This window comes from Myxocyprinus asiaticus, chromosome 13 (genome assembly GCF_019703515.2).
Source record: "Myxocyprinus asiaticus isolate MX2 ecotype Aquarium Trade chromosome 13, UBuf_Myxa_2, whole genome shotgun sequence".
Lineage (NCBI taxonomy): Eukaryota > Metazoa > Chordata > Actinopteri > Cypriniformes > Catostomidae > Myxocyprinus > Myxocyprinus asiaticus.
In genome coordinates, this window is record NC_059356.1 from 13020308 (window position 1) to 13046868 (window position 26561).

General features: G+C 38.4%; 1 protein-coding gene across 1 annotated transcript in view; it reads right to left on the reverse strand.

The window, feature by feature from the left end:
- The window catches only part of LOC127450639 (rho GTPase-activating protein 44-like), a 111175-nt gene extending 86297 nt beyond the window's left edge, over window positions 1–24878 (reverse strand). Inside the window, exon 1 of the mRNA XM_051714893.1 lies at window positions 24671–24878. Within this exon, the coding sequence (XP_051570853.1) occupies window positions 24671–24723 (53 nt within the window). The 5' untranslated portion in view covers window positions 24724–24878. The remainder of the gene's footprint in view (window positions 1–24670) is intronic.
- Between the last annotated feature and the right edge of the window lie 1683 nt (window positions 24879–26561).

A 26561-nucleotide genomic window follows, 5' to 3' on the forward strand; every position in this document is an offset into this window, starting at 1 on the left:
AGTGGTTTGAATTTTGGTAAGCACAGACTGATTTCAGCTGAAGAGCTTTCCAACAACTGTCACCAAATTTCCAGTGAGATCAGATCTCTGACTGAAGACAACCACACTTGCTGTACACCCCCAAAGCAACAAACCTCTAGCAGTCACATTTGCTCCACTGAAGGCCTCCTACTTGCAGGGCGATTAAACCTGTCCACCAACTCTGCTTAAAAAAGTCATATGAGACCGAGAGGTAGTCATTCCCTGCTGCCAGGCCTCGGTACAGGAGATGAGCCCCAGAGAAAAAGCAAGATGATTGCAGCATTAGATAAAGAGGACACTTGACTGTCTCCCACAGCCGCTATGCTACTGCGGCAAGGCGTAACAAACGGGGCAGGAGGGGATTGTTCCCAGAACCAACATCAAAACAAAGAGTCAGTATCAGAATGGATCTTTAAAGAGTCAGACTGGGGTTGTGACTGTTTACTTTCAGAGGGGAGGAGTTTCCTCCTTTGATATCTGACAAGCACTCTTTCTACCTATCAAGTCAAGTGCCGAAAGCCAATTGCATACTTTGCTTTGTGAATAATCAGGAAATAAACACAAACACAGTGGTCTTATTGACTACAAAACATGGACAGGATGTGGGCGTGAAGATAGAGGATGTATAATTGTGTGTGAGTATAGGAGTGGTGGTTGCGTAGTGGGCTAAAGCACATAACTGGTAATCAGAAGGTTGCTGGTTCAATTCCCGCAGTTATCACCATTGTGTCCTTGAGCAAGGCACATAACTCCAGGTTGCTCCAGGGGGATTGTCCCTGTAATAAGTGCACTGTAAGTCGCTTTGGATAAAAGCATCTGCCAAATGCATAAATGTAAATGAGTATTTGTGATTTGTGTATATGACTTGGCTTTAATATCAACTTTGTTAGAAGTGGATAAATAGAGGGGTCAGTGTTAGTAATTGTGTTGCATGAAGAATTGCATGCAGAAGTCACATAAAGGCAGTCAGAGAAACATTGTAGCTAAACTGAATCAGTAATTACATAATATTAAATGTCATATGTTTTTGTTGAAACATTCATACTAAAATGCGACAGAAATAAATTTGGAGCTTTTAATTACTGGCGTATGAGACGTATGCTTAAGCTACTTCATGACGTTATGAGCCAGTTCTATTATGGTTACATTTGCCCATCTATAGTGTTTTTTTTACACTGCATAGAAGCTGCATCTGAGCAGTATATAATATATATGGTGTGTTTCCACCTTTGGGCAGCAAATGCTGTTGGATAACAACTGTTCTTTATGAAAAACAAATCTGTCATCCTCTAGGAGGCATTAATCGGCCCGAAAAGCCGAATCCTCCATTGGGCTGCATTCAAATCTCAGGATGTTTTTTTGTCAAACTGGAGACATTTGTACATGAAAACTGTGCTTGTTTAAATCAATTAATTCCAAAGATCAGTACCTGAAATACAAATGGACCTCCACCACCCTCAAACTCTAGGAAATTATTAAATAAAATGCCCTTTCCATTAATTAAAAACAACTATGATTGGTCCACCCCTGCCAGCACTGATAAATTAACGTACATATTGGCCACGCACTTATTAAAATTAGCTTCAACAGTGGTCTGCATGACAAAAGCTTGCACTGAGAACATTTAATAGTCATTAAATTAATAACAATACCAGGTGTATAGGTAATAATACAATGAAACAAGATAAGTTTCATGTTAACTGCCACTCAACTGCTCTTTCCACACAGAGGTGCCCTAAATGTAATTGCATGGAATCAAAATCATAGAAAACAGAAAACAATCTATAACATGTTCAAATGTTGAAAGAAAAGAAGACATACGCTTGATTGTCATGACAGAGTTGTCGTAGCTTGGCAGTATAAAGAAACTGTAGGAGCAGCCTTTGCCAAATCAGCAGCGCTCCATTTGCTTCTGAATCTCTTCCTTTCCATTTGCGTCATGGTCAAATGTTTACTGATTGAAACTGGTTTAAAATGTAAATCTCCAGGAAAAACAGACTCACTGTAGCCCACGTTAATACTATGACAATTGTTGCAGCTCATTTTCTATTAATGGTCTGGGTGGACTGGGCAGAGGAGCTGTTCCCTGTTTGTCACTCACTTGACGTTGTGTCGATGTAGTGACACTAGGGGTTCGATCTTGAGAGCCCCAAATACCTTTTCTTAAAATAGAAAAGGCCAATGAAATCTGGTGAGTGGAATTTACATGCCACTCTCCGCTCCGGACATACGGGTATAAAAGGAGATGGCGTGTATCGCTCATTCAGATTTTTTCTTCGGAGCCGAATGCTTGTGTGTTCGTCCTCTCACCCTTTGCTATGCTGCTGGATTCTTACGGCGCATATCAGCAGTCATCCTCACACAGTTGAGTGCTGTGTTTCCCCTGGGCGCTTCGGCAGCCTGAGTCTGCAGGTGCTAAAAGAGTATATTAGAAAGAGTATATTTCCTTCTAAAAGAGCTCGCGCAAATGCTTGGCGTCTTTTTAAAGATGTCCTTCCGCGTTTGCGCTACTGGATGTGGCTGTTATCTCTCCCCTCCGGATACCCATGAAATCTGCCTCGAGTGTCTGGGGCGCCAGTACACCGAGGCGGCTTTCGTGGAAGGTTTATGTTCTCATTGCGAGAACATGCCCATGAGAACGTTGCGGTCACGGCTCACTTCCTTCTTCATGAAGCAAGGAGCCACAGCGGCTGCTCCCTAACCCAGTCCGTCCTGGGCTGACGCTCAGCCAGCCGGGTCGGCAAGCACTGCGGGCGATCTGGATGTAGACATGGGAGCGTTTCTGCCGGCTCAGCCCCTGCGGACCTCCCATCCCCCAGCACGCTCGTTCTGTCCGGACGAGCTGTCTAGCGATGGAGACGGTCTGCCTCAGGGCGGGTTTAATGTGTCGTTCTCGGCTCGCGACGAGGATGAGCTTTTGGTTGCGGCATCGGAGGGTGGGCTTCTGCTATCGGAAGTGGACGAATCTTCTGAAGTCCCGCTCACGGATGGTAGAGCACAGGATGAGGCGGATGCTGAGATGAAAGCCGTGCTTGCCCGGGCGGCTGCGAACATCGGGCTGAAGTGGAACCCTCCACCCTGCCCTGAGCGTTTGCGGCTGGATGATTGGTTTCTGGGCTCGGAGAACGACTCACGGCCTGGCCCGGGACATCTCTCCAGCCCCACCATCGCCCCTGGGCCAGTGTGTACTGAGTATGACATCGCCGAGTGCCCTCTGGGCCTCAGCACCCACATGGTCAATAAAAAAGCAGTTTCCTCATTCCCTGGGCCAGCGCACTTGCAACGGCCAGGCGCTGGAAGTCTTTCTGGTCAATCAGGCGAACGCGAGTACTTCCCGTTCCCTCGTTCACTGTCAAAAGACAGCCAGCACAGGTAAGTGTGATGGTCTCTGGGGCCGATCGCCCGCCCCAGTCACCGGCCACCGTTGCAGGCTTGCGGAGCAGCATGTCCCCCCTGGGCTGTCTTCCAGGTGGGGCGCGTGCTCTGCCTTGCCGCGAACCACCCTGCCCAGGCACGGTAAGCCCAGTCGTCCCCCTGGTGCTGCTGTCACAGAGACTGAAGGCCTGGTTAAAACTCTCCAGCCCCTCAGGGTGGCTCATCAGGATGATTCGCCTCGGCTATGCGATCCAGTTCGCCAGACGCCCGCCCCAGTTCAGTAGCGTCCTCTCCACTATGGTGCAGGGCGAGGGTGCCTCCGTTCTTCAGGCGGAAGTTGCCACCCTTCTGGCGAAGGGAGCAACAGAGCCCGTCCCCCATAGCCATGTTGCGTATTTTATCGTGCCCAAGAGAGGGGGAGGGTCGCGCCCAATCTTGGACCTGCGTGCCCTGAACAAGGTTTTACACAGGCTTCCGTTCAGGATGTTAACACAGAAGCACATCCTGGCATCAGTACGACATCAGGATTGGTTTGCGGCCATCGACCCATTCATCTATTCCTTGTTGAGTCCTTGTCATTTTAATTTGTGTCACCTTTTATTTGTTTAGTGTGGTTTTTTCAGTCGGTTCCTGTATTGCCTCGGTTACTTATTTTAGTTATATTTGTTTCTGTCATTTACTCCATCGTGAGTGTTTTAGTTTCTGTTTTGTTTTTTTGTGAAATAAAGCCCTTTGATTTTCATCCCATGTTTGGGTCATCACTTCCATTTCCTGACAGTTTATGGTAGGTTGGTTGTGTTGATTTAAAATTCAATATGCCATCGATTTGATAAATAAATGTTCTGCGCTAAACAATTCAGTTCATATACATTTAGAATTTTTTGCTTTTTTGCCTTTTTAGTTATATTACTTTAAAAATGTGGTTATTAAAGCCCCAAGTGCCTTCTTTCAGAGGATACCAACATTATGCCTGTAGCCCAAAGGGTTCAGCAACTGCAACCCATTTAGTTGGGGTAAGCAATTTTCATAGTATGTGCTACAAAATGGGGTGTGTCTCAACAGGTTAAAAACCTCATGTGTTTTTTATTTCCCTTTTACTTATAATGACACTATCAGTTAGATTTAGGTTTAAGGTAATGAGGTAGGTACATGTAAGGAACCACAAATATCATTCTGCAAAACTGTTGCCACAGTAAAATATTATTTTATGAGATCCAGCTGAATATTCCAATGGTTTACTGAAAGCAAAGATATTCTCTATTAACAATATAGTTCACTTCTTACATGCTAATTTTATACCTGTGATTCTCAACTAGTGGGTTACGGCCTTTAAATGGGCCACAGGTCTGATCAAATAGGACTGTGGAGAGTGGAACTTTTTTTTAAATGCAAATGCAAATAACAAAATGCAACAAACCATATAATTGTGCATAGTAAGGATAGCTAAATAATCAGTATCGGGGCATACTTATTTTTATTATTATTTCTATTTAATATTATTAATAGATTTCAATGTTTTGATTGTAAGGACAATTCTATTTTATTTTATACAATAATAAATCTTATACTGTGTTGGGTCGCCACTTGCGAATGCAAAATCTGGGTTAAATAAAAAAAAGCAAAACCAGCTGAAAACTGGTAGTTTATACAGTTCTAGGTTTAATATCCCATTTGTTCATATTTGACCAGCCTGACACTTTACCTTCCAGCATAGTGCAGTTATGAAGCCATGAATAATTCAAGTTTATGTAATAAAAACTGAATAAACTAGCAATTGCAATAGTATATAATTGTGCAGTGCGAACTGACTGCTCAAACTCTTCCACCTCCTCCTCTTCCTCCATCTCCTCCTCACTCTGGACCTATGAGAATATCTGATCTGGAGAGACTATACACTCCTATCACACTCTGCCACCCACCCACCCACTCCCTCTCCTCTCTCTCTCTCTCTCTCTCTCACACACACACACACACACACACAGAGAGTGTGAGAGAGAGGGAGGAGAAGGGAGAGAAACATTGAGGCCTGGAGCGTTGGCGTTGGACTGAGAGGCATTTTCATGCAAGACCTGCTTTTAGAACAGCTCTATACAGAGTATATTTTGCAGAAATTCTGCATCAAAATGCAGCCTGAGACATAAACATGGCACTGAAATGACAAAAATGAAGGACAAGGAATGACACAAGACTACTCAAACAGAGAAACCCACTTACTGGGGCAATGCAGTGAACTAGGTCACCACTTTGTTAAAAATGCAAGAATAACTGCAAGGAACACACACACACACACACACACACACACAAAGATTCCGAAACATCACTCAAGCAGCGAGTGTAAAATCTGTTTTTACAAAAATAGCATTGAACCTGAGTGTCCCTAGAGCACAGCACACATGCCAAGATATTTGAGCTAAAGGTGCAACATGTCAAACACATCAAATGAACACTGCTTAGTCTTATTTAGCACAGTGATATGGTACAAAAGACAATTCCTGGCATACAGTAAGAGTATAGAGTGACAGAGACTACAGCAAATGTCTGAAGTCTCCATTTGATCGCCATATCCTCATTGTCCATATCCTCATTGCAGAAACAATTGACATATAGGTCTTATTTGTTTTCTCTTTGATGAGTTATCCAAAACAAAAACAAAAAACAAAAAAAACCTTTTATATTCTACGCTACATATTAACTTTCCTAATGTGGTGAATTAATTAACACATTTCTGTGTGATGCAGCGGGACCTCTGAAGTTAATACCAAATGGCTTTCGCTTGTAAATTGTCTTTTCACCTTCCTGGAATAACAGGATGTAATTATCAATATCAAGTAGGCAGCAAGCTACATATAAGCAGGATATTACTTGAAAAAGCCAGATGCATGGTTACTAGGCAACCAAATGTGAGATTCCTATATAATTAACAGCCAACACAAAGTTCAGAAAAAATGGACAGTGACAGGGAGATGAAAACAGATCTAGAGGGTAAATTTGGCCTGAGGGACAAACAAAATGGAGGCATGAAGAAAGCATCATTTTAAATATCAGCCAGATCTGTATCGTTTATCAAACCAGAAGGAAACAAATTTGGCTGCAGAAAAAGCAGAATAATTTATTGGTAATTTATGCAATAGATAAACCTCTATTTCCGGCAAAATGCAGCTCTGCCATTTAACGTTGCAGCACACCTCAATATCTTGAGAGCTGCCTAAATGTTCAAAAAAATGTACAAGTACATTTCATAGAAACTCATAGAAACAAGTGACTATATCCACAGTTTTGCAAAATGATTTTTACGTGGCTTGTTGTATGTATTGCGGCAATTTCCCATTTTTACAAATCACAAAACATCACATTATCAGTTCATACACCTTTTGCCCTTTTCTTCACACAAAGCTATCTTACAACATCAAAACACTTACTACAGATTTTAACGCATGCTTTACATAATCAACTACATTCACAAGCTTGTTTGAGTGCAATCAACTTGTGCCATAGCTGAATTGATGAAGCGTTTCACTTGCAAAGCAAAGGACCGGGGTACAAGTCCTGAAGAGCATGCAAGCTGGTGGCAGCACTTCCGGGTTCTCTTGGCAGTCCCGAAATGAACTGCTGTTAGTGGGTGCTTCTTTCAAACTGAACGAAAAGCACCCAAAAAAGTACTGTCTATGGAGTTGATCAAAGGTTTCAAAGGTTTAATGAATATTTGGGCTTCTTTAAATTTCCATCAGAATCAGTGGATCAGGACAAACTCAGTATTTAACATAAATTATATTTCACAAATCACGTCATTATTATCACGTCTGCTCCGTGAAGACTGATTTGCCCCGCTGCTGCCGTGGGTAGATCGGAAAATTTCCAAAACAACAACAACAACAACAACAAAAAACGCACAAACTCCGATCGCAAATGGCTGTTTTCATTTCCAAAGTTTAATCACTGTGATCGATATGTGATCTATCATCCTCTAGAGCAGGGTTTCTCAAACTTTTATGAACCAAGGACCCCTTTCATAACCCCAAATTCTTCATGGACCCCCACCCCACCACCATCACAACAAATATTATATTATTTACTAGAAGTATAAAGATGATCTCAGTGAGTTCCAATAAGAACAGCCAGGCACTGTTGTCCTTTTGTGTCCGCAGGATAAAACATAACGGAGAACACCACAAAGCTCAAACAGAAGCCTACTGATTTTGTCATAAATTATTATGATTTCCCCCTATAGTCAAAGCATGAGTTTAAACATGAGTAAAGCACCATATTCTTATAAAGAAAAATAAACAGTTGAGGACTGATTAATTCATTTTTATTTGTTACTATAATATCACATTATTGTTGATAATTAAACAACAGTAATAATACAACAACACAATTTAATCATTATTTAATGTTTCAAATTATGTCATTGTTAACTGTCATGTTTTGCTTTTCTGAAAATAAAAGGAAGGAAGGGAGAATAAAAAGTTTTCATAAGTAGGCTTATTGCTATTAAATTATTATAACAGTTCTCTATCTTTCGGCAGCGGACAGGGCGCGATTTATATTCACATAAATGACAGTTACACTGAAGTGAAAAAAAATATTTATACTGCATAAATACAATGAAATTGCCTAATATTGACCACTATTAGACAGATGGTATGGTTAAAATAAGGGACACTGTGTGAGGAAATACACTACCAGTCAAAAGTTTTGAAACACTTATTCTTTATTATAATTTTTTTTCACATTTAGAATAATAGTAAAGTCATCAAAACTATGGAATAACATAAATGGAACTATGGGAATTATGTTGTGACTAAACAAAATCCAAAATAAATCAAAACTGTGTTATATTTTAGCATCTTCAAAGTAGTCACCCTTTGCCTAGAATTTTCAGACATGTACTCTTGACATTTTCTCAACCAACTTCTTGAGGTATCACCCTGGGATGCTTTTTAAACAGTATTGAAGGAGTTCCCATCTATGTTGGGCACTTATTGGCTGCTTTTCTTAATTATTCGCCCCAAGTCATCCATTTCAAAAACTTTTGTTTTTTAATTAAATTTTAGTTTTATAATGAAATAAATTAATATGTTGGCACAATTATATTTTTGTCTACAAAACTAATTTCAAACATTTAAGCATACGCCTTCAGATCAAAAGATTTTTAAGATCATGAGAAACATTTTGGTCAAGTGTTTCAAAACTTTTGACCGATAGTGTATATGATCACGTTTGACGTGAAGCTGGATCGTTAATTGTCATATTATACTAACTTACAATATGACAGTAGCATACTTTATCTAGCAAGATTAACCAAAATAAGTATATGCAGTCAGAAATAGGGACCTTGCTAAGCCAGTGCTGGTCTATGGCTTGTGAATATCCACCATCATTGTGGTTGATAACTTAAAATACATGTTGTTAAACCCCTTCTTCTAACCCCAGCTCCATGTCTCAATGTCAGATGGATATTGTCCAATGTCATCCGCAGAAACTTTTGTAAATAACGCATGTAAAGCAATATTCATTCACCAATAAGAGAAGTTGCTGTCACCATGGAAATAGGCGGATTTCCCCACACTTAAATTTGTGGTCCCGAATCTAAAACTTATTGCCTATAGGCTGTTTGATTATATTGTTCAAAACTTCTGTTATGTTGTATTTTTACAGTAGTCAATAGCTTTTTATCAAGTGTTTTTTTATTGCCTATTTGCTTACAATATTGCAACATAATGTTCACAATTCAGGGATTTCCCACGGACCCCCTGGCTATTTGAAAAGGACCCCCGGGGGTCCACGTACCCCAGTTTGAGAAACGCTACTCTAGAGCACATACTGTTTGTGAAAGAACATGCAAAACAAATAATGGGATACTTTTAAAATATGTCTTTACATACATTTTTGAATGCAGTAAATAGCTTCCCTGTTATTTAGTTGTTTTTAGTTAAGTTAAAATATTTAATAAGATGATACTGATGTCAAATATGTAATATGTGGACCAATAATTTAAGAAGTAAAGATGCATATTGCAAGCCTGATGGGAGTTTTCTTTTCTTTCTTTTCTTTTGCCAAATTTTTCATGCTTTAGAACTGGTGCGTCATGAAGTCATGATTTCAAGCCTGAGCCGTAGAAGCAATATTTGATTTGGCCGTGGTAACCTGGAGTTAATCAATGACTTGATTTGAGAGTGAATAATTTACTTAAATAATTGAGCTGAAATTTAGCAGTTGACACTCCCAAAACAGTTCAATAAATGTTTGATTAAACTTTTTGTAACTGCACAGTGTTCTTAAGTAGCTAAAATGACCACAGATGTCATGTTCTACCAGTCAGCAGTCTATCTTTTATTAGAAACTCCTGCAGACACCAGCAAAACGTATACTTTTATCAAACCTTTCCTTCCAGGACAAGGCTAAAGCCTCGATTATGCAGTATGTGCAGTCTCTTTTTTCACCTCTCTTCTTTGTTCCTCCATTATTTCTATAAATGAACTCATTGAGCCCATGTTTTATGCATATAAGAACTTAAATAATTTAAAGAAGGCATTTTAAGAAAAATGTATGGTCACTTCAGGGAGCCAAAGTGTTACCAAAAGCATGTTCAGATATAAAAAAATAATAATGTGCACTGAACATGATGTGCATTTGCTTTTAAAATCTTTTATTTTTTATTTTTTTTTTTTATTTCAGTGCAATGCAAGAAAAAAATCTGTATGCATTTCTGCATTTGTAAGTATTCAAACATTTAGTTTAGAAACAAGGCTTGAAACTGCAACCATTTTGGTCGCATATACTCCCGAAATTTAATCTGTGTGACCTCAAAATATATTTGGGAGCATTTGTGCAAGTGCAAATAATTGTTGTGGTGTGACCTGTTTTCATTTCTCTACAAAACGTTCGCTAATTACTGCACCATGTGCCTGCTGTGAGCTGATAAAGTGACCGGTCCACCGTTCTATTCAACGTTACATAACCAATTAAACTTCATCTTTACATTCTTAACTTTAATGCAGATTTTAGATTGGTTAATATTAGCCGTCAATCACTTCCTTTCACCGTGCTCCGTTGTCACGTGACAGGGAGCTAACTAGCGCGCGAAATGTAAAGAGCTGAAGAGAGAAGATGAAAAGAACACTGAGAGATTTCTTTTGTAAGCCGCCTAAAGTTACAGATAATGTAACTCCTGGAGTTGGTGATGGCGATCATGTGGTGAATGTGGATCCACCAGCGGAAAAGAAGGCTAACAGTTTTCGGAGAGAGTGGCTGAAAGACTTCAAGTGGCTCCGCTATGAAAATGGCTTAATGCACTGCTTTCACTGTAAAGCCTGTGGGACAGAAGTTGCAGGTAACACTGCATTCGCCACTGAATCCACACATTTTAAACACGAGAGCTTGATTAAACACGGGGAGCGCGCCAAGCACAAGAAATGCCGGGACAAGTGTGTGGCAAAGAATTCAGGATCAGGTTCGATTGTTGAAGCTTTTAATCGTCAGGGTGCTGCCGGACATTGCGTTCAATTGGCAGAGCTGAACATGAAATTTAACACCGCCTACACCATCGCCAAAGGAGAGCTCGCCTTCACTAAATTTAAACCCATGTTGCAGCTCATGAAAATGAATGCCGTTGAGATCAACATGACGTATGCAAATGACAAGTAATGTGCCAACATCATCGGCGTGATAGCAGATACCATCTTCGAGAACACCGCAGTTAAAGTATCGTCAGCACAATACATCTCATTCATCATTGATGGAGACACCGACCTGTCTGTCAAGGAGTGTGTGATAGTGTATGTCCGCATCCTGCTTGATGGACAGCCCACAAACTAGTGATGGGAAGATTGGATCATTTTACTAACTTGAATCTTTGAGTCTTGTTCAGCAAAATGAACGAATCAAGTCATTTAGTTCATGTCATTCATTTGAGCAGAATTAAATATGTTACAATTTCAATAGCCAAATTCCCCAACACGTCTACTTACGCAAACTTTGATTATAGTCCCAATAAGGAAAAAATTATAATACAGCCAAGGACAAATTACGAGAAACAAATGATTAGTTCACCTCTGGATAGAATCTTCTTGTCCGAGTCGTTTGTTCTTCTGTCACGTGACAAAAGAATAAACGACTCGGACCGGAAGACTCGAGAGGTGGACTAATTATTTGTGTTTCCTTCGTTCGTTTGCGGTTTTCACGTAACAAACAAACGAAGGTTGCGCAATGCACATGCGCGGTCAACACAAAATGAACGAATCACTCTCTGAGACTACTCGTTCTTCTGAGTCACATAAAAGGTTCCTTCAAAATGAATGAATCGTTCATGAACGACCCATCATTAACACAAACATCCTCGTCAGACATGTTGAGGTGGAACACGCCAATGCTGATGATGAGGATGTTATTTTTTTTAAATACATAGCCTATTTAGTATTATATAAATTGTAGTTTTGGTGCTCCTAACTTTTTGATGTTGGGAGCACCAGTGCTACCAAGTAAAAAAGGTAATTTCCAGCCCTGAGAAACTACACACTGTTGTATGCATAAGGTTCTAGGTCTGGAATCTTCTGAACTATTACATCATTGCTCATTCACCAACAAAAGTCCCTCTGATTGCCCTGAGTGAACCTGAGGCCATCATCAAGAATAGTTAGTTCCTACCAGGAATGCAATTTTGCAGTTATCCAAATTATATGTTCGGTAAGTGGACAAAATGAATGGAAGGAAATTGTCTATAATAAAGAGTCAAATTAAAAATAACAGCTGAAAACTGTAGGTAAGGAAAGTCTAGCAGAGTCTTGAGTACCTGATTCAACTGAGCACCAAACATCCAATCACACAAGCTCCTGACTGAGGCAGCCTTGTTAAGTCTCAAGAACTGTCCTGGTGATATCACATATGCTGTTTCGGAATGACAGCTCCACTCCGGAAACAATGAATCACATGCTCAAAAGTTTTGTCAAGTGCACAGACAGCAAAGTTTTAGATGGCTCTGATGTGCCATTTAATTTACAGTTAACAAAAGCAGCATCAGAGCCATCTCTGCTGGCACATTTTAATATGTTTAGTATTTTAGATGTGGAATACTTCAGGCATAACTGAAAGGCGCAACTTCCTTTCCTACAGCCGCCATATTGAGTGTTTCTTTGATTCTTCCAGTCATTTTTTTTCTGCAACATATGCACTGCAAGACATGTGAAAAATGCAAACTTCACTCGAAGGACAAATAGTAGACAAATGCATTACTTTGCTAACAGAGCGCAACAGTGCCCAACCACTTTTTCAGCTATCTTGGTTCCGGAAGTATTTTTCCCATTAATTATTTTCCATAGGGATTTCAAAAAATTCTTCATTAAAGAATAACCATCTACGAGGTTAATCTCAAAATTACATGGTTTGATTTAAAGCAAACTATTTGAAAATAAAATGAAAAGACATATATACACAACCTAGTCTCATTAAATAAACGTTACTATATGTTTGCAAACTGACTTTTATGTTACCGTTCCACCTTTCACCACAGTTTCTTGGTGAAATTAACAATAGAGGTGCAACAACAACTGTTGTTGTAGTCACATTCACACAACTCAAGAGTACAAAGGTTGATTATGGCTTTATAATTTTTTTTTTTTTTTTTTTTTTTTTTTTTAAACTCTATTACTCACACACTGCTATGATATCGAGACTTACTATAACACATCATTTGAAAAATTACACATTTTACCGCTTGTATTACAAACCCACCTACATTTACACACTTATTTAAACATGATCAGCTTCTGTGGTAGCTCACCTGATAAAGTATTGGACTTTGGACTTGGGAGATCGAGGCTCAAACCCAGCCAATCACTTGAGTTGACACGTGACATGAAAGTTTCATAGAAGCGACACGAAATTACATGGTTGCATCAGAAAATTTGCTTTTCATGTCACATTTCCTTCTGGAAATTTCCATATTTGCAAATATATTAGTTTGAGAGTGTAGGGAGATCGACTTGATTATGCTATTCGCAGTGCTTCTTGGGAGAGGACGTCGCTGCAGAGCTCTTATGCCGCACTTTGTTGGAGGCGATTCTCTAATACATGGATCTTTTTTCTACAGGATCCTGGGGTAGTGTAGTTCCCTATCTGTCACTCACTCGACGTTGTGTCGACATTCTTGGGAGCCCCAAACACCTCTGATCTTTGAGAAAAGGCCAATGGGAATTGGCGAGTGGAATTTGCATGCCACTCCCCCAGACATACGGGTATACAAGGAGCTGGCTCGCAACCACTCATTCAGATTTTCTCTTAGGAGACGAGCGGTTGTATTTCCGCCTCTGAAGTCAGCAGCGTCTCAGGTCATTGTGAGCCACTCACATCCTGGGCGACTCCACCCCCAGGTGGTCCAGCTGATTTGGAGTCGATTCGGGCAAGAAAAGGTAGACCTGTTTGCTTCCTGGGAATCCTCCCACTGCTCGCTATGGTACGCCCTGACCGAGGCTCCCCTCGGTACAGACGCACTGGCACAGATCTTGCCCCCGGGGCTACGCAAGTATGCGTTCCCCCAGTGGGCCTACTTGCACAGACCCTGTGCAAGGTCAGGGAGGACGAGGAGCAGGTCGTCCTAGTAGCACCCTACTGCCCCACCCAGACTTGGTTCTCGGACCTCACTCTCCTCACGACAGGAGAATTCTGTACCATCTATTAACAACCTCTGTGCACACAGTAGGTCTGTCCTTAAAGGTTTATGAATTATCGTTAAAAATCAATTCATCTATGGAAAAAAGGAATTGGATTTTCACTTCCGGAACGAGACTGTTGTGCTTTACTGCAACTGGGAGCATGTAAAGATCCAAATTATACATAATCTATAGTGGCTGAATCCTGTGAGCTATGCCAGATAGCTTTTATACAATAGCAAACTCTACTGGAGTTCACATGAACCTTGGGTGATCCACTTGTGCGCACAGAGTTTGGAAAAATGCTTTCAAATCAATCAAATGAACCAAACTCTGAAGTCAAACAGCCTCGGAACTGCAACAAAAGCTCAAGTGTGAATACTCTTTAACACATCCTCATGTGAAAACACACGCAAACAAATACACTTCCAATTTCCACTCTCAGCCTGGTAAACCTACACAAATTGGGTTAAATTTGTGATGCAAAAGCTTGCCTGTGGTCAGAGGGACGTCATGAGGAGCCCTTGTGCCAGCTCATCTGTATTGTATTCCAGCAGGAGCATGCATGTCTTCTGAGCCAAGCGGAAGGGGGAGACAGATTGACAGAGACAAAGAGTGTGAGAGGAGACCACAATGCCCACTCCAAACTGTGTATTCGTTCTGGTAATTGGACCCTGCATTAGAGAGAGGCCGGCGGCCCTTAATTGCTTTGCAGACATCCATTACTGCACAGCAATGAGTATTATTTCAAAAGGCCGGGTTGAGGAACAAGAGTAGGGAGTGAAGATGCTTTCTTATGTCTTCACCACTAATTATAATGACACCTTGTTCTAACGGGTGGACCAGTAACCCTTTTCTTTGAGTGAACCCACTGCAGTGACTGATCACCAGCACACCAGCAGCATTCGCATGAGTTCAGTCTCCATACTGCTGACACTGCACACCTGCACGCCCCAGGAGACACAGGAGTGGAAACAGGAGAAGAGAAGAGAAGGAAGGAGAGCCTCTTTATATAAGCATTTCCCATCTAATTAAAAACTAGGCCACTGCAGAGAGACGAAGAGACGCTATGATGGCTGAAAAAAGACACTGTCCCTGTGACTTAAATCAAATATAGGGTAGGCTAATGATAGAGATACAGTAGAAGGGCTAAGTTGCAGCTTCTGTGCCCATGCTGGCACACACTGACCCTGCCTGTGTGATCGGAAAAGTTTTAGAACTGGCAAAACTTTAAAGAGTATTTACTGAGAATGGAGAATGGGGATCACGAAAGAGCAACAACCTGAAACTCAGACATTATACAGTGATGCAAAATAGATTGGTGACCATATCAGTATCTACAAAAATTAGGATTTCTTTTTTTTTTTTTTTTTATTTGAATTGGCTAATTTTAGAAGAAGATAATGGCTCTGTTTCAAACCCTGTGAGCTGCCTTGCTGTCTACTGCCAACAGAGAGTTACCTTTTAAACAGCATCTTAACCAAAATGGAATAAAGTGCACTGTAAGAATTTTGTGTGATTTAAAAAAAAAAAAAAAAAAAAAAAAAAATGTAAAAATGCTACAGTAAAAAACTGGTATCACCTGTATGGCACCTTACAATGTATATGTTAAAAATATATATTTTATTAAACAAGACAATTTATGTAATTGTACAGTAAAATATTATATAAAAATATATTACCTTATAGTTAACTGTAAATCTATATTATGTTTAACAAGACAATACTATTTAACCTATTATATAATAACCTATTGTTAAAATTACAGTGACATTACAGTGACATAACAATTAGTGGGCATTCCCAACACATTTGATTTATTGAAATAGTTGTTTTTTTCTTATTCTTGATATCAGTTATACACATTGGGCTGTTTTGTGTTACATTTTTTTTTATTTATTTTTTTACATATTTATACAAACAAATATTGGGTGAAATAGTCCAGTTTAATTAATTTGAATTACTTTTTTTTTTAATAATTTTTTTAAAAAATTGTAATGTATTTTAAAATAGCATTTTTCTCAACTCTCGCCACTATCTTCAATTATTTATTTATTTATTTTTCACAATGCTTCTCACTATGCATTAACATATTCATGAAGAAAACATGCAACGCTGTCTTAATTATGCTGCCAAATTTTAGAACAGCTTATGTGGCTTGAAATGCCGTTTTGGTAGGCAGTGCTATAATATCAAGGTTTATTTTTTGCAATTAAAATTTTAATTTCTAATTTGAACATTTAATGAAATTTTTATGCCGTCAAAATGTTGATTATTTAAAAAAAAATGCTATTTTCTATGCCGAACTACAAACATATTAAACAGTTAGCCATTGTATCTAATGAACATTTCAATATTTTGATGCTTGATTTCACTTAAAGCCTGTAAAATTCTCGATTGGAACTTAACTTTGAATAAAATACTTTTTTTTTAAACATACACAAAACAGTATTGATTTACAATATTTGCCATCATATCAGTTATCAGGCATAACCTACAAATAATTACCATTTAACCACATAAATTCAGACTCATATAATAGATTTTAAATGAAGTACAATTACAGCATGCTAACATGACTTAAGTACTGTATTTAGCTTCACTGGAAAACCCTCTGGTTCCTTGTAGCTTCACTGCTGAAGAAATATCAATAATATCAATATCAATACCTTATATCAGTAAGCTAACAAACACATCATACAAGACAACATTTTTAGTATATGACTAATGGGTTTCAATCTCTTAACATGGCAATATACTGTATAGATAGAATGAGATTTGACACGTCATCCAATCTGAGCATAAACATCAACCTGGTTTGCGTTTCTGTGCACTGCAGGGGGACACTGCTTCAATTGCTTGATCCAGAGATGTTTATGAGTCTTTCGTCATGAGTCAGAGTCAAGTCTCAAGTCACTAAATGTTACATCTTTTATGTTTTTTTGTTTTTTAAAAGAATATATATATATATATATATATATATATATATATATATATATATATATATATATATATATATATATATATATCTATATGATCTTTGAAAAATCTGGGATACTAATAGAATTCTACCTGAACTTGTCAAATTGTATTTTATTTTAAATTATTTATTTTATGATTTCACAGACTTAACTTATTCTGTACTGTTTTTTTGTAATAAAAGTGCCGCAGTTTTTCTCACGGTCAGTTCAATAATGCAATATGACATATGCAATGCAATGTAATGTGATATCATTTTTATATAAATTTGACAAAGACTTGCCAGCTGTTTTAAGTCCACAACAAACAGTACACGTGCTGAAAACTAGGGCTGGTAGCATCATCGTGACAACTGCCCCATCGCAGTGGGACAGTGTCACCGGCGGTTATGCATGTGACGTAAATATATCAACTTACATAAAAGACCTTACGAAAACTAGAAATACATTTCTGAAATAATGTCATTTAATGAGTATAATAAAGTATTAGATCTTTTGTAACTGTTAATTTTCAGTTTTTTAGAGACTTCTTGATTTTACGCTACAGAGCACATTGTTCTTGTAGCGGTGTGTGGATCGCTGACGCAATGGTAAACTGCCAGCAGGAGGAGCACTGGAAGTGTTCGAGCGGCCATCTTGGTATGCCCAAACTCTCATAGGGCATCAATGTCCTATGTCAATGTCTGTTTCACTGTCTCCGACCTGCAGATATGACAGTCGCATTTCGGCCACTATTAACAATCATTTTTAATGTTAAATTTGCGTGTCATGGATAATATTCATTACGAGGGAGAGGATATAAGCGGATCGCGATGTCAGAGCATCCACCTGCCCCGGTGTTCATCCTATCAGTGCAGCACAACAATCACCAAAGGAAGCGGAAAAACTGTCCACAAGTTGTAATGTAAGTAGGAAAAGCTGTAATATTTGCTTGTTTTGGAGTGACAACACGTCCTTTCCCCCGGAGGATCCTTAAAAATTCAAACCGGGATTTTTAATTTGTCTAAAATGCCCAGGATTTGCCTGTTTTCATATTGAAGCACTCACTGTAGTCATACATGGACACGTCATAAATTATGTGTCCATTTGCCATTTAAACTTTGCGTATCAGTTTAATTTTAACCAGCTTTGCTTTGTGTGTGTCCCTCTCTGCGCACCCACTGTGCATGTGTGATTGAGGGAGAGAGAGAGAGAGCGCGCTCTTATTCAAGTGGCCGTGAGAAAAAGGCACTTTTTATGAAAACATAAAACAAATAACTCTGAACAAACACTTGAATGTTCGCAATAAATATGTCTGATACTGTCTGTTTGTATCTTACCTCAGTTTCAGTGAACTTGTTTACATTCAGCTGATCTGTTCGACGATGAAGTTTGTTAGAGGTGGATACTGTTTGATATACAGTATATATATACATAACTCGCTCTGGCTTTCAAGAAACAGGAAAAATTCCCGGCTTTAAATAAATAAATAATTACATGTGTAGGACGTTTGTGTTGTAGGGATGTTCATGCAGATTTCAGATATACAATCAGTGATTGAATTACTAATATTTACTCGCTGGAATGAGATGACTTTCTATTAAATCAATAGGCATACTGGAATGTTTGGGCATAGCAATATGGCGGCGTCATGAGCAATCCAGTTCTATATTATAAATCAGTGGCTCGCGCCCGTTTATGCGCGCTATCTAGAACTCAAGATCTAGAATTCACTGCCTTCATTGATTCACAGATTTAAGTTATAATTTTATATTAATGTTGTTGTTGATATAGATGGTTAAGCTCATATATAGGCTATGACATGTTTGAAAATACTTTATTAAAAAACTCTTCAGTTTACCGGGGCTCACACACGGGCAATCTTCAAAACTCTCTCTACAAGTTCAGCTGTTCAAGCTCCGTTGTGCATTTGTTTCACTGCAGATGCAAGTTGTGATGTTATATTTATTATGTTGATGGCTTGTTTATCTCACACACATATATATATATATATGATACATTTGAAAATAGGTGATTATAAAAGCTCTTCACCTGGGATCAGCGCGTTCATCTCTTGAAAAATAAAGAGCTTTACTTTTATTTCGTGTTCAATGACATACTTTTTAAAGTTCGATGTTCAATAATCAGTTAAATTGCGTGCACTCCCTACCCTGCCCTTCAAATACCGTATAATACCATTCACCTGCGGTGATTGGCCGTTAACCACCACGGAACAGCCCTAATAAAACACTAATTCTTCATTTAAGATATTAATAATTAAGGTTAAAAGACAAGTCATTTTTGAAATATTTACGAGTCCTTTTTTTCGGATCCAGTCAAGTCTGAAATCATTTTAGGTCGAATCTGAGTCGAGTCTGAAGACTATTAAAATGCGACTCGAGTCTGAGTCTCTAACTCGAGTCGCCATCTCTGGCTTGATCCAAACCTAAGTTTGATTCCTCAACCATAGCAATATTTGGCTCTAAACACAGTATGTTTGCATTTTCAACGCAAGCACCTCCGTGAGTAGCGGCAGCTGTTTACCACTCTAACTAGATACAACTCACAAAATGGAAAACATTGGTTGCGTCACGCACTTGCATCTGTCTGCCATACATGCATTGCATGAGAAACGAAAAACGAAAGCTCCTTGACAAGCAACAATAAAAATATAATTTTTCTTCTCCAAATTGTACCTAATCAATAGCAATTTACTTCCACAAGCTAAACAGGATTGCTTTAATAATAATTGCTAACTCTACTGGAGTTCACATGAACTGTGCCCCAGGTATATGTCCCAGACCCCAACAAACCCCAAAAAGGCAAAGCCTGAGTCCCCATTCACTCTCATGAGTGTATGATGACACAATTTCAATTTTGGGTGAGCTATTCCTTTAAAATACATCACTAACCCATCTTTAAACAAGCAGCAGTCAGTACAGGCATGATAAGGACTCCATAAATAACAGATATAAACCACTCATGGACGACTGCTCTCTGGAAGGATTCCCCTGCAATGTGTGGGCACTCCCTGTTGTGTGAGCATGTTTATTACGCTGGGACATAAATCAACATATACCCTGTTCCCTATCTCTCTGCTGATGGTGAAAAAAACACAACTCTATCAGTACTTATGTACTACACCCTGTAAAAAAAGAAAAAGAAAAACAAATCTGAAGGGAGGGGAGGCTGCCACACTTCCTGAGAGAGAAAACACTAGAGGCATTTCACAACCCCACCAAAAACCTTCACAAACACTCACTGCCACAAAAACATGAATGAGAGGACTATAAATAAAGTCCCAATGAGAACACAGTGTGTAAGGGCACAAATACTGCCCGTGAGCTAGACAAACACATATACATGGAACAGTGTGTGTGTAGTTATTTTCACCAAAGTGGGCAAGAGGAATTGTGATTCAGTTACAGATGAGTAATTAAAACAGTGGGGAGGTTGGGTGGCAAAGCTATAAAACCATTGTTGGTAAAGGTCAAATGCATAAATACAAATGTATACCTACAATAAGCCTGATTGTTTATATAGTTAAATGGCAGAATTGTGTCAAGATTCTGGTAGAGACATGGCTTTGCAGTTTATACCACGATCGATATAGTTGCGTAGCCATCAGTGGGTAGGACTGCTTCACGTTAGAGAGCAAAAAAAGAAATATGGAGTATTGTGAAAATACAAAGCGGGACATGTTCCAAACAAGTCAAGACTAGGACTGCACACTCTCATGACCAAATGTCACTGGGGGGACTTTTTGTCTGCACTACTAAAATGTCACTTTCATGCCGTATATTCAACTCATCACTCAAATGTCATTGGCTCTTGCGTGTAACTGATTGCTATGGTGACATCTTCTATTGTTTGTCAATGTATCTGCTTGTTATATCTGTTACTCTCAGGAAAATGTACTTTCACTATCGTCAAATCTATCATTAAAACTATCATTTTACTCAATCATCCCATGTTTATGTTACTAAAACCAAGGGGACTTAAATTAACCAAGTTAATTAAACTAAAAAAGTCTTGTCAGCTTTATTTCATCCATTTGTGTTGGGACAACATTAAACACTAGCTAGCATATCACTCAAAGAGTTTCATCTGAGTTAATCTGACATACATTTTGTTGGGCTGAACCTGATTCAGTTAGGTTTCCTCTACTTAAAGTACATAAATTGAAATTACATGGTAATTTCAATTTAAGAATTCTCATTTCAAACATGTGGAACCACTGTCCATGACTGAATCAAGTTTAGCCAAATAATTATTTTTTGAGTGTATATTGTTGGTTGGATGTATTCTTGTTATATTTGTGGTTATGATTAGGGGGTTTATAATGTAACTAAAAGTATATTAAACACACACGATAAATCCAAAGAGGGCCGAGCCTGAGACGGAATCGTCCGGATTAAGGTGAGAACAACATAACCATTACAATTTGATGATGCAGGCAAAAAGACTCATGAGACTGCCCTAATTAGGAAGAATATACTATTAAGGAGCGTAGCACAAAGCGGTAGTTTACGGTTGCCGAACAACATCACAACTTGGTACATTAACACAGAATTCAAATCATGTGCGGTCACTGTCAAAACTGTCTGTTTTATAAAGTTCGTTTTAGACAAAATGTGTCACTGTTTTAGCAATATCAAACTTATAACTTATTTTTTTATGGATAACCTTATATTATGGTTTGTGTCCATCAAGTAAAATAATCAAATTATATAAAGTACTTTTCATTTGAAAAAAATATTTAATTCACTGTATTATCCTAAATTAGGCATTACCATGTGATTATGTAATATCCAGAATAAGCCATTTTTCGATGCGTTTACAGCAAAAATAACTATATTGTGATATAAAACATTAATGTGATATAAAATTACTCATTCTGTAATAGATGTTTGTCATTCTGTCCACCCCTAGTAAACACCAATATTGCCTTGTCAGTTAGCACTTAAAGTGAGTTAAAATCACCTTTGTGATGTAAACCACATGACTTTTAGACTGCGTTGTTATCTCATGCAGTCTTAAAGGAATAGTTCACCTAAAAATTTAAATCTATCATCATTTACTCACCCTTATACCATCATTTCACTATTTTAAGAGGGTATTTCTTTCTCCATTACATAGCCTCCTTAAACAGTTTAAAGCTGGTGATAATGGATAACAAAAGTCAGTGACGCAACAAGAGCCACTGACCATCTCTAACACTGCATTACCTCTGCATAAGTCAATCAAGGTCATGAACATATAGTATATAAGTGCACACAGTGCGACTCTCAGCTGGTATTGGGTGATGTGACACTGTACTTGTGATAGTACATGACAGGAACATACAAATCTATTTTCCAAAGCAAACATCAGTCTGGCGTGCCCCCTTCCTGGCCCTGGAACATATTATTAATGAGTCAAGACACTGTGCTGTTTAGGAAACATGTTGTTTCTCATTACCAACAGAATGCCACAGCGGGCCACTACCACTGTTCCCTGGACATTGCAGAGGAAAGGTGGGGAATACTAATGCTGGGCTTTCGTACCAACGCACACAAACACACACAAAATGTGATGCCCTGAGCAAAGCTGTAGCTGGGTTGGAAATGCCAGCCAGAGGCAACAAAAGGAAACCTGACTTCTGAACATCATGTATTTGAAATGATGACCCACAACACTGTAGCATAATCTCCCAGGAGCTGCCCGATAGCAAAGCGCACCTTCTGACCCTACGCAACGCCTCATGTATGATACACTGTTCTCATTGCCAGGTGGGGAGAGAGGTGGGTCGGGCGAAGAATGTAACAAACAAACTAAGCATGAGAAAGGTCAAGTGTTGCACACCCACTCCAGCATAAACAAGATAAATGTGGCGACTATGTTGGCGCAACCTTGATGTACAACTTACCAAATATGAAGATTTTTTTTTTTCTTCCCAGAAACAACTCTAAATCTCTAAATGATGTTGCTACTTTTTGTTTTTAAAACTTTTTTGCATAATCCTCATTTAATGCATTCTCCACTTATGGAAATTTAAAGCATGAGTGACCATAAATAAAGAATTAATTTATTACTAACATTTCACATTAATGTTCCTTTTGTTAAGGGTTTATAAAGGGGTTTATTAATGAGGAGTAATTAATTTACATGTGTCATTAATATGTTGTTATAAAAACATGAATAGTAAGAGCTACTTTCATGTAATACTTTCCAAATGGTGGGCCATTTTATCTCAAATGTTATAAATGCTCAATAAATACACTTATTCATACTTTTATTAATCAAAAATGTAAAATGCCCTAATTCATGCTTTATGTCACCATGCAGCAAAAATAGACTATTACAGTAAAATTAAAAGGAGGGATAGTGTCAGTCCACCTTGTGTTTATATTGATAACTGTGATGTCTTGATACACTTGTGTTGGCACTTTCCTTGTCACGTTGATAGTGAAGAATGTTGGTACTGCGTGTGGTATCCAAACTTACTTTGTACTAGTAAAGTCCTCTACAAAAACACTTTTCAGGTCTTCATGCTGATTCACAACATTATCATGATAATGAAGCACAATAACCATTAAACCATACTGAACTTTAAGTACAGTGCATAGGTTTCTAATGTTGGGAACTCCTTTATAAATGCTTCATATGGGTCCATTACACATATTGGTGTTATTAAGCATTTATAACGTGACGTAAAAAAGCTCACTATTTGGCAAATATTGCATGAAAGTTACCCTTTTTATGCACGTTGCTATAAACACATATCAGTGATTTATAATGCTTTTGTAAATTCACTATTAGTCATTAATGAACTCCTTTATAAACCTTTAACAAAGGGAACATTAATGTTGTATTACCAAATTATTATTATTCAGAAACAGCTTTACATGTTAGAATGAACTCTTGATTTGAAAACTCTTTGCAATCCACAACATATTGCATGCATTTTTCATATTCTGCATGCATGGAAATCTGAAGTAATGCTGTCTGAAGCAGTGATGACCTTCTACCACTTCAGTGACAGATCTTGCTGATGTACTACACCCAACTCCTCCTTATTCCAGAGATCAGTGCGTGATAAAAACATTGCGCCTTTCTCATTTTCGCCTCATCCGCATCGGCTGACACATGTCACACTCACACCTCTCATTCAAACCTGTGATCTGATACAGCAGGGAGGCATAAAGCTGCATTTGATGGAAATACACCCGTGCGACGCTTGTGCAGGGGGGTGTAGCTTCAGTCCTGATATCAGTGCCATGAGGAACCTCTGAGGGGCATTGCGCTGGAAGAACTACCTCTGCAGTGAACCATTTACGCATTAGACGCGGATGGGAAATGCATGCATGGATTTATAATCATGCTTAATATTGCATGAATATGATAATGCGTAACGCTATTTTAAGATCCAGTGCGCAATCAGATGACGCGATCTTTGATGGCTCAGACCAACACTCGCGTAAAAACATATGCATTTATATATGTATACAAACCAGTGAAACTTTGAATGGGAAAAATAAACTTGAACTCTGTAACTGAATATGAACCCACTAAAGATAGGGATAGTTTCCCATTCAAACGTTCACTGTTTTCTTAATATATAAATACATAAATACAAAATAAACTTTGTCACGCCGACAAATGATTACATTACAAGATCATAGCGCTCACCTGCCAACAGTCTGGTTGGCGAGCTGTCGCATCCGATTGAATTGCTTCTTCATTTTTGTATATTAGTCTGGCTTAACACCACAAGCGCAAAACAATCCACATTTCTCTCAAAATAAAGGCCTGTATTCCGGTGCGAACATCCACATTATTCCCGTCACACGCCCTCATGGCAAACAGAAAAAGGATGGAAATGTCCCACTTCAACGCTGCGCTCGACCGCTCTCTGTAAAAGTGATGCTACTGCTGCTGCTGGGCGATTCGCCAATCGACAATGTGACAGCAGCGGCGGAACGACACGAGCGCGGTGCTTGATGGGAAATGTAGTTTTATACGACTCGTGTTCCAAGCGTGTTTTGAGCTGCGAAATTTCGTTTCACCCGGTCTGCAGGGCAACTGGGCAGATAATAGTACTCTGTAGGGAGACAATTCACTGTAATAAGTCATTCGAAACCATCACTAAATAACAATTACCATGAACACCACAGTTAGCCTACTACATTAATGTATTGTTATAACAGTAAAATCATAATGGCATCTCCAAACAGCGTAAGAAGATTCCAAAACCTTCCAGATTTATTTATTTATTATGACTCTAAATTACAATGGTGGCTAATTAACTATGGTGTTTTACGGAAATTATGGTTGCCATGGCAGTTGGTTTCATGTAGCAGATATCTCATAATTATTTCAAACTTATATGGATGGATCACAAAAATACATTTCTAAAATACGGTTTACAAAACATGAACACGGAACTGTATATTTCTAGGAATGTTATTTGCTTTGGGATCAGCACGTGAGCAGAACCCTGGATCTTTATAAAGATAACACTGCCATCATGTGGCTGCATTAATATAGTCTAATCTTTCTTAGACTTTCCATCTCTTCAAAGTATAAAGTATATAACTGTATAAAGCTCCAGTATCCCATCTGATTTTCCACAACTCAGCTCATGTTGTCTAGAGTTTTTATGTCTACTGAATGTTCTTGGAAATAATTTTTTTTTCTTCTTCTCTATGATTTGTCAGCAGAAAGGTCCAAAAACACATTAAACTGCAGTACGTGCCCAGGAGCGGGTTTAACGATTCCTGAGGCCCCAAGCAACTGACCAACCCAGGGCTCCATTTTGAAAATTTTGCTTAAAAAAAAAAAAAAAAAGACATACAATTGATTTTAAATCTTAATTTTAAATTCATCCTATCAGCCGTTGTAGCAAAATAGGCTACATTCAAAAATGTTTAATGAAATAAAATATTAATGCTATCAAGATAATTAATGCATGTTTTCCAGGTTTTTTTGACAATACAGTGATAAAAAAAAAAGCAATATTTACCTACATGTATTTTTTTACAAAATCTTTTTTTTTTTTATGAACAGGGTGTGCAAAACCTACTCCTTCACTCACTAACATTTTGGAATTCAGTTGTTATGTATTATTATTATAACCCAACAATCATTTTTGTTGCCCAGTTTGTCATTATAATATGATACAGTATTATTTTTAGGCCTATTACTTTAATGATTTGTTGTATTGTAATATATTCCTGTCTTATTTACTTTCACCTGGAGCTTAGATTCTGACGCTGCAGTGTATTGTTTACCATGTTGCAAAAGGCTGTATTTTATGTAAGCATCGTAGGCAGCATAAAACAATGCTGGGTTATTTGATAACCCAGTGCTGGTAAATAGTGGACAGAACACACGCTGGGTTATTTAACCAGTGTGCTGGGTTGTTTCTTGACACAATGCTGGGTTAAAAGGACTACTTTTTAAAAGTTCTTTAGATCTACTACTACTATTACTACTACTACTACTACTACTACTACTACTACTCTTATTTAAAAAAAAATCCACAAAATTCCAAATAAACAAAACAGTATACAAGTACAAC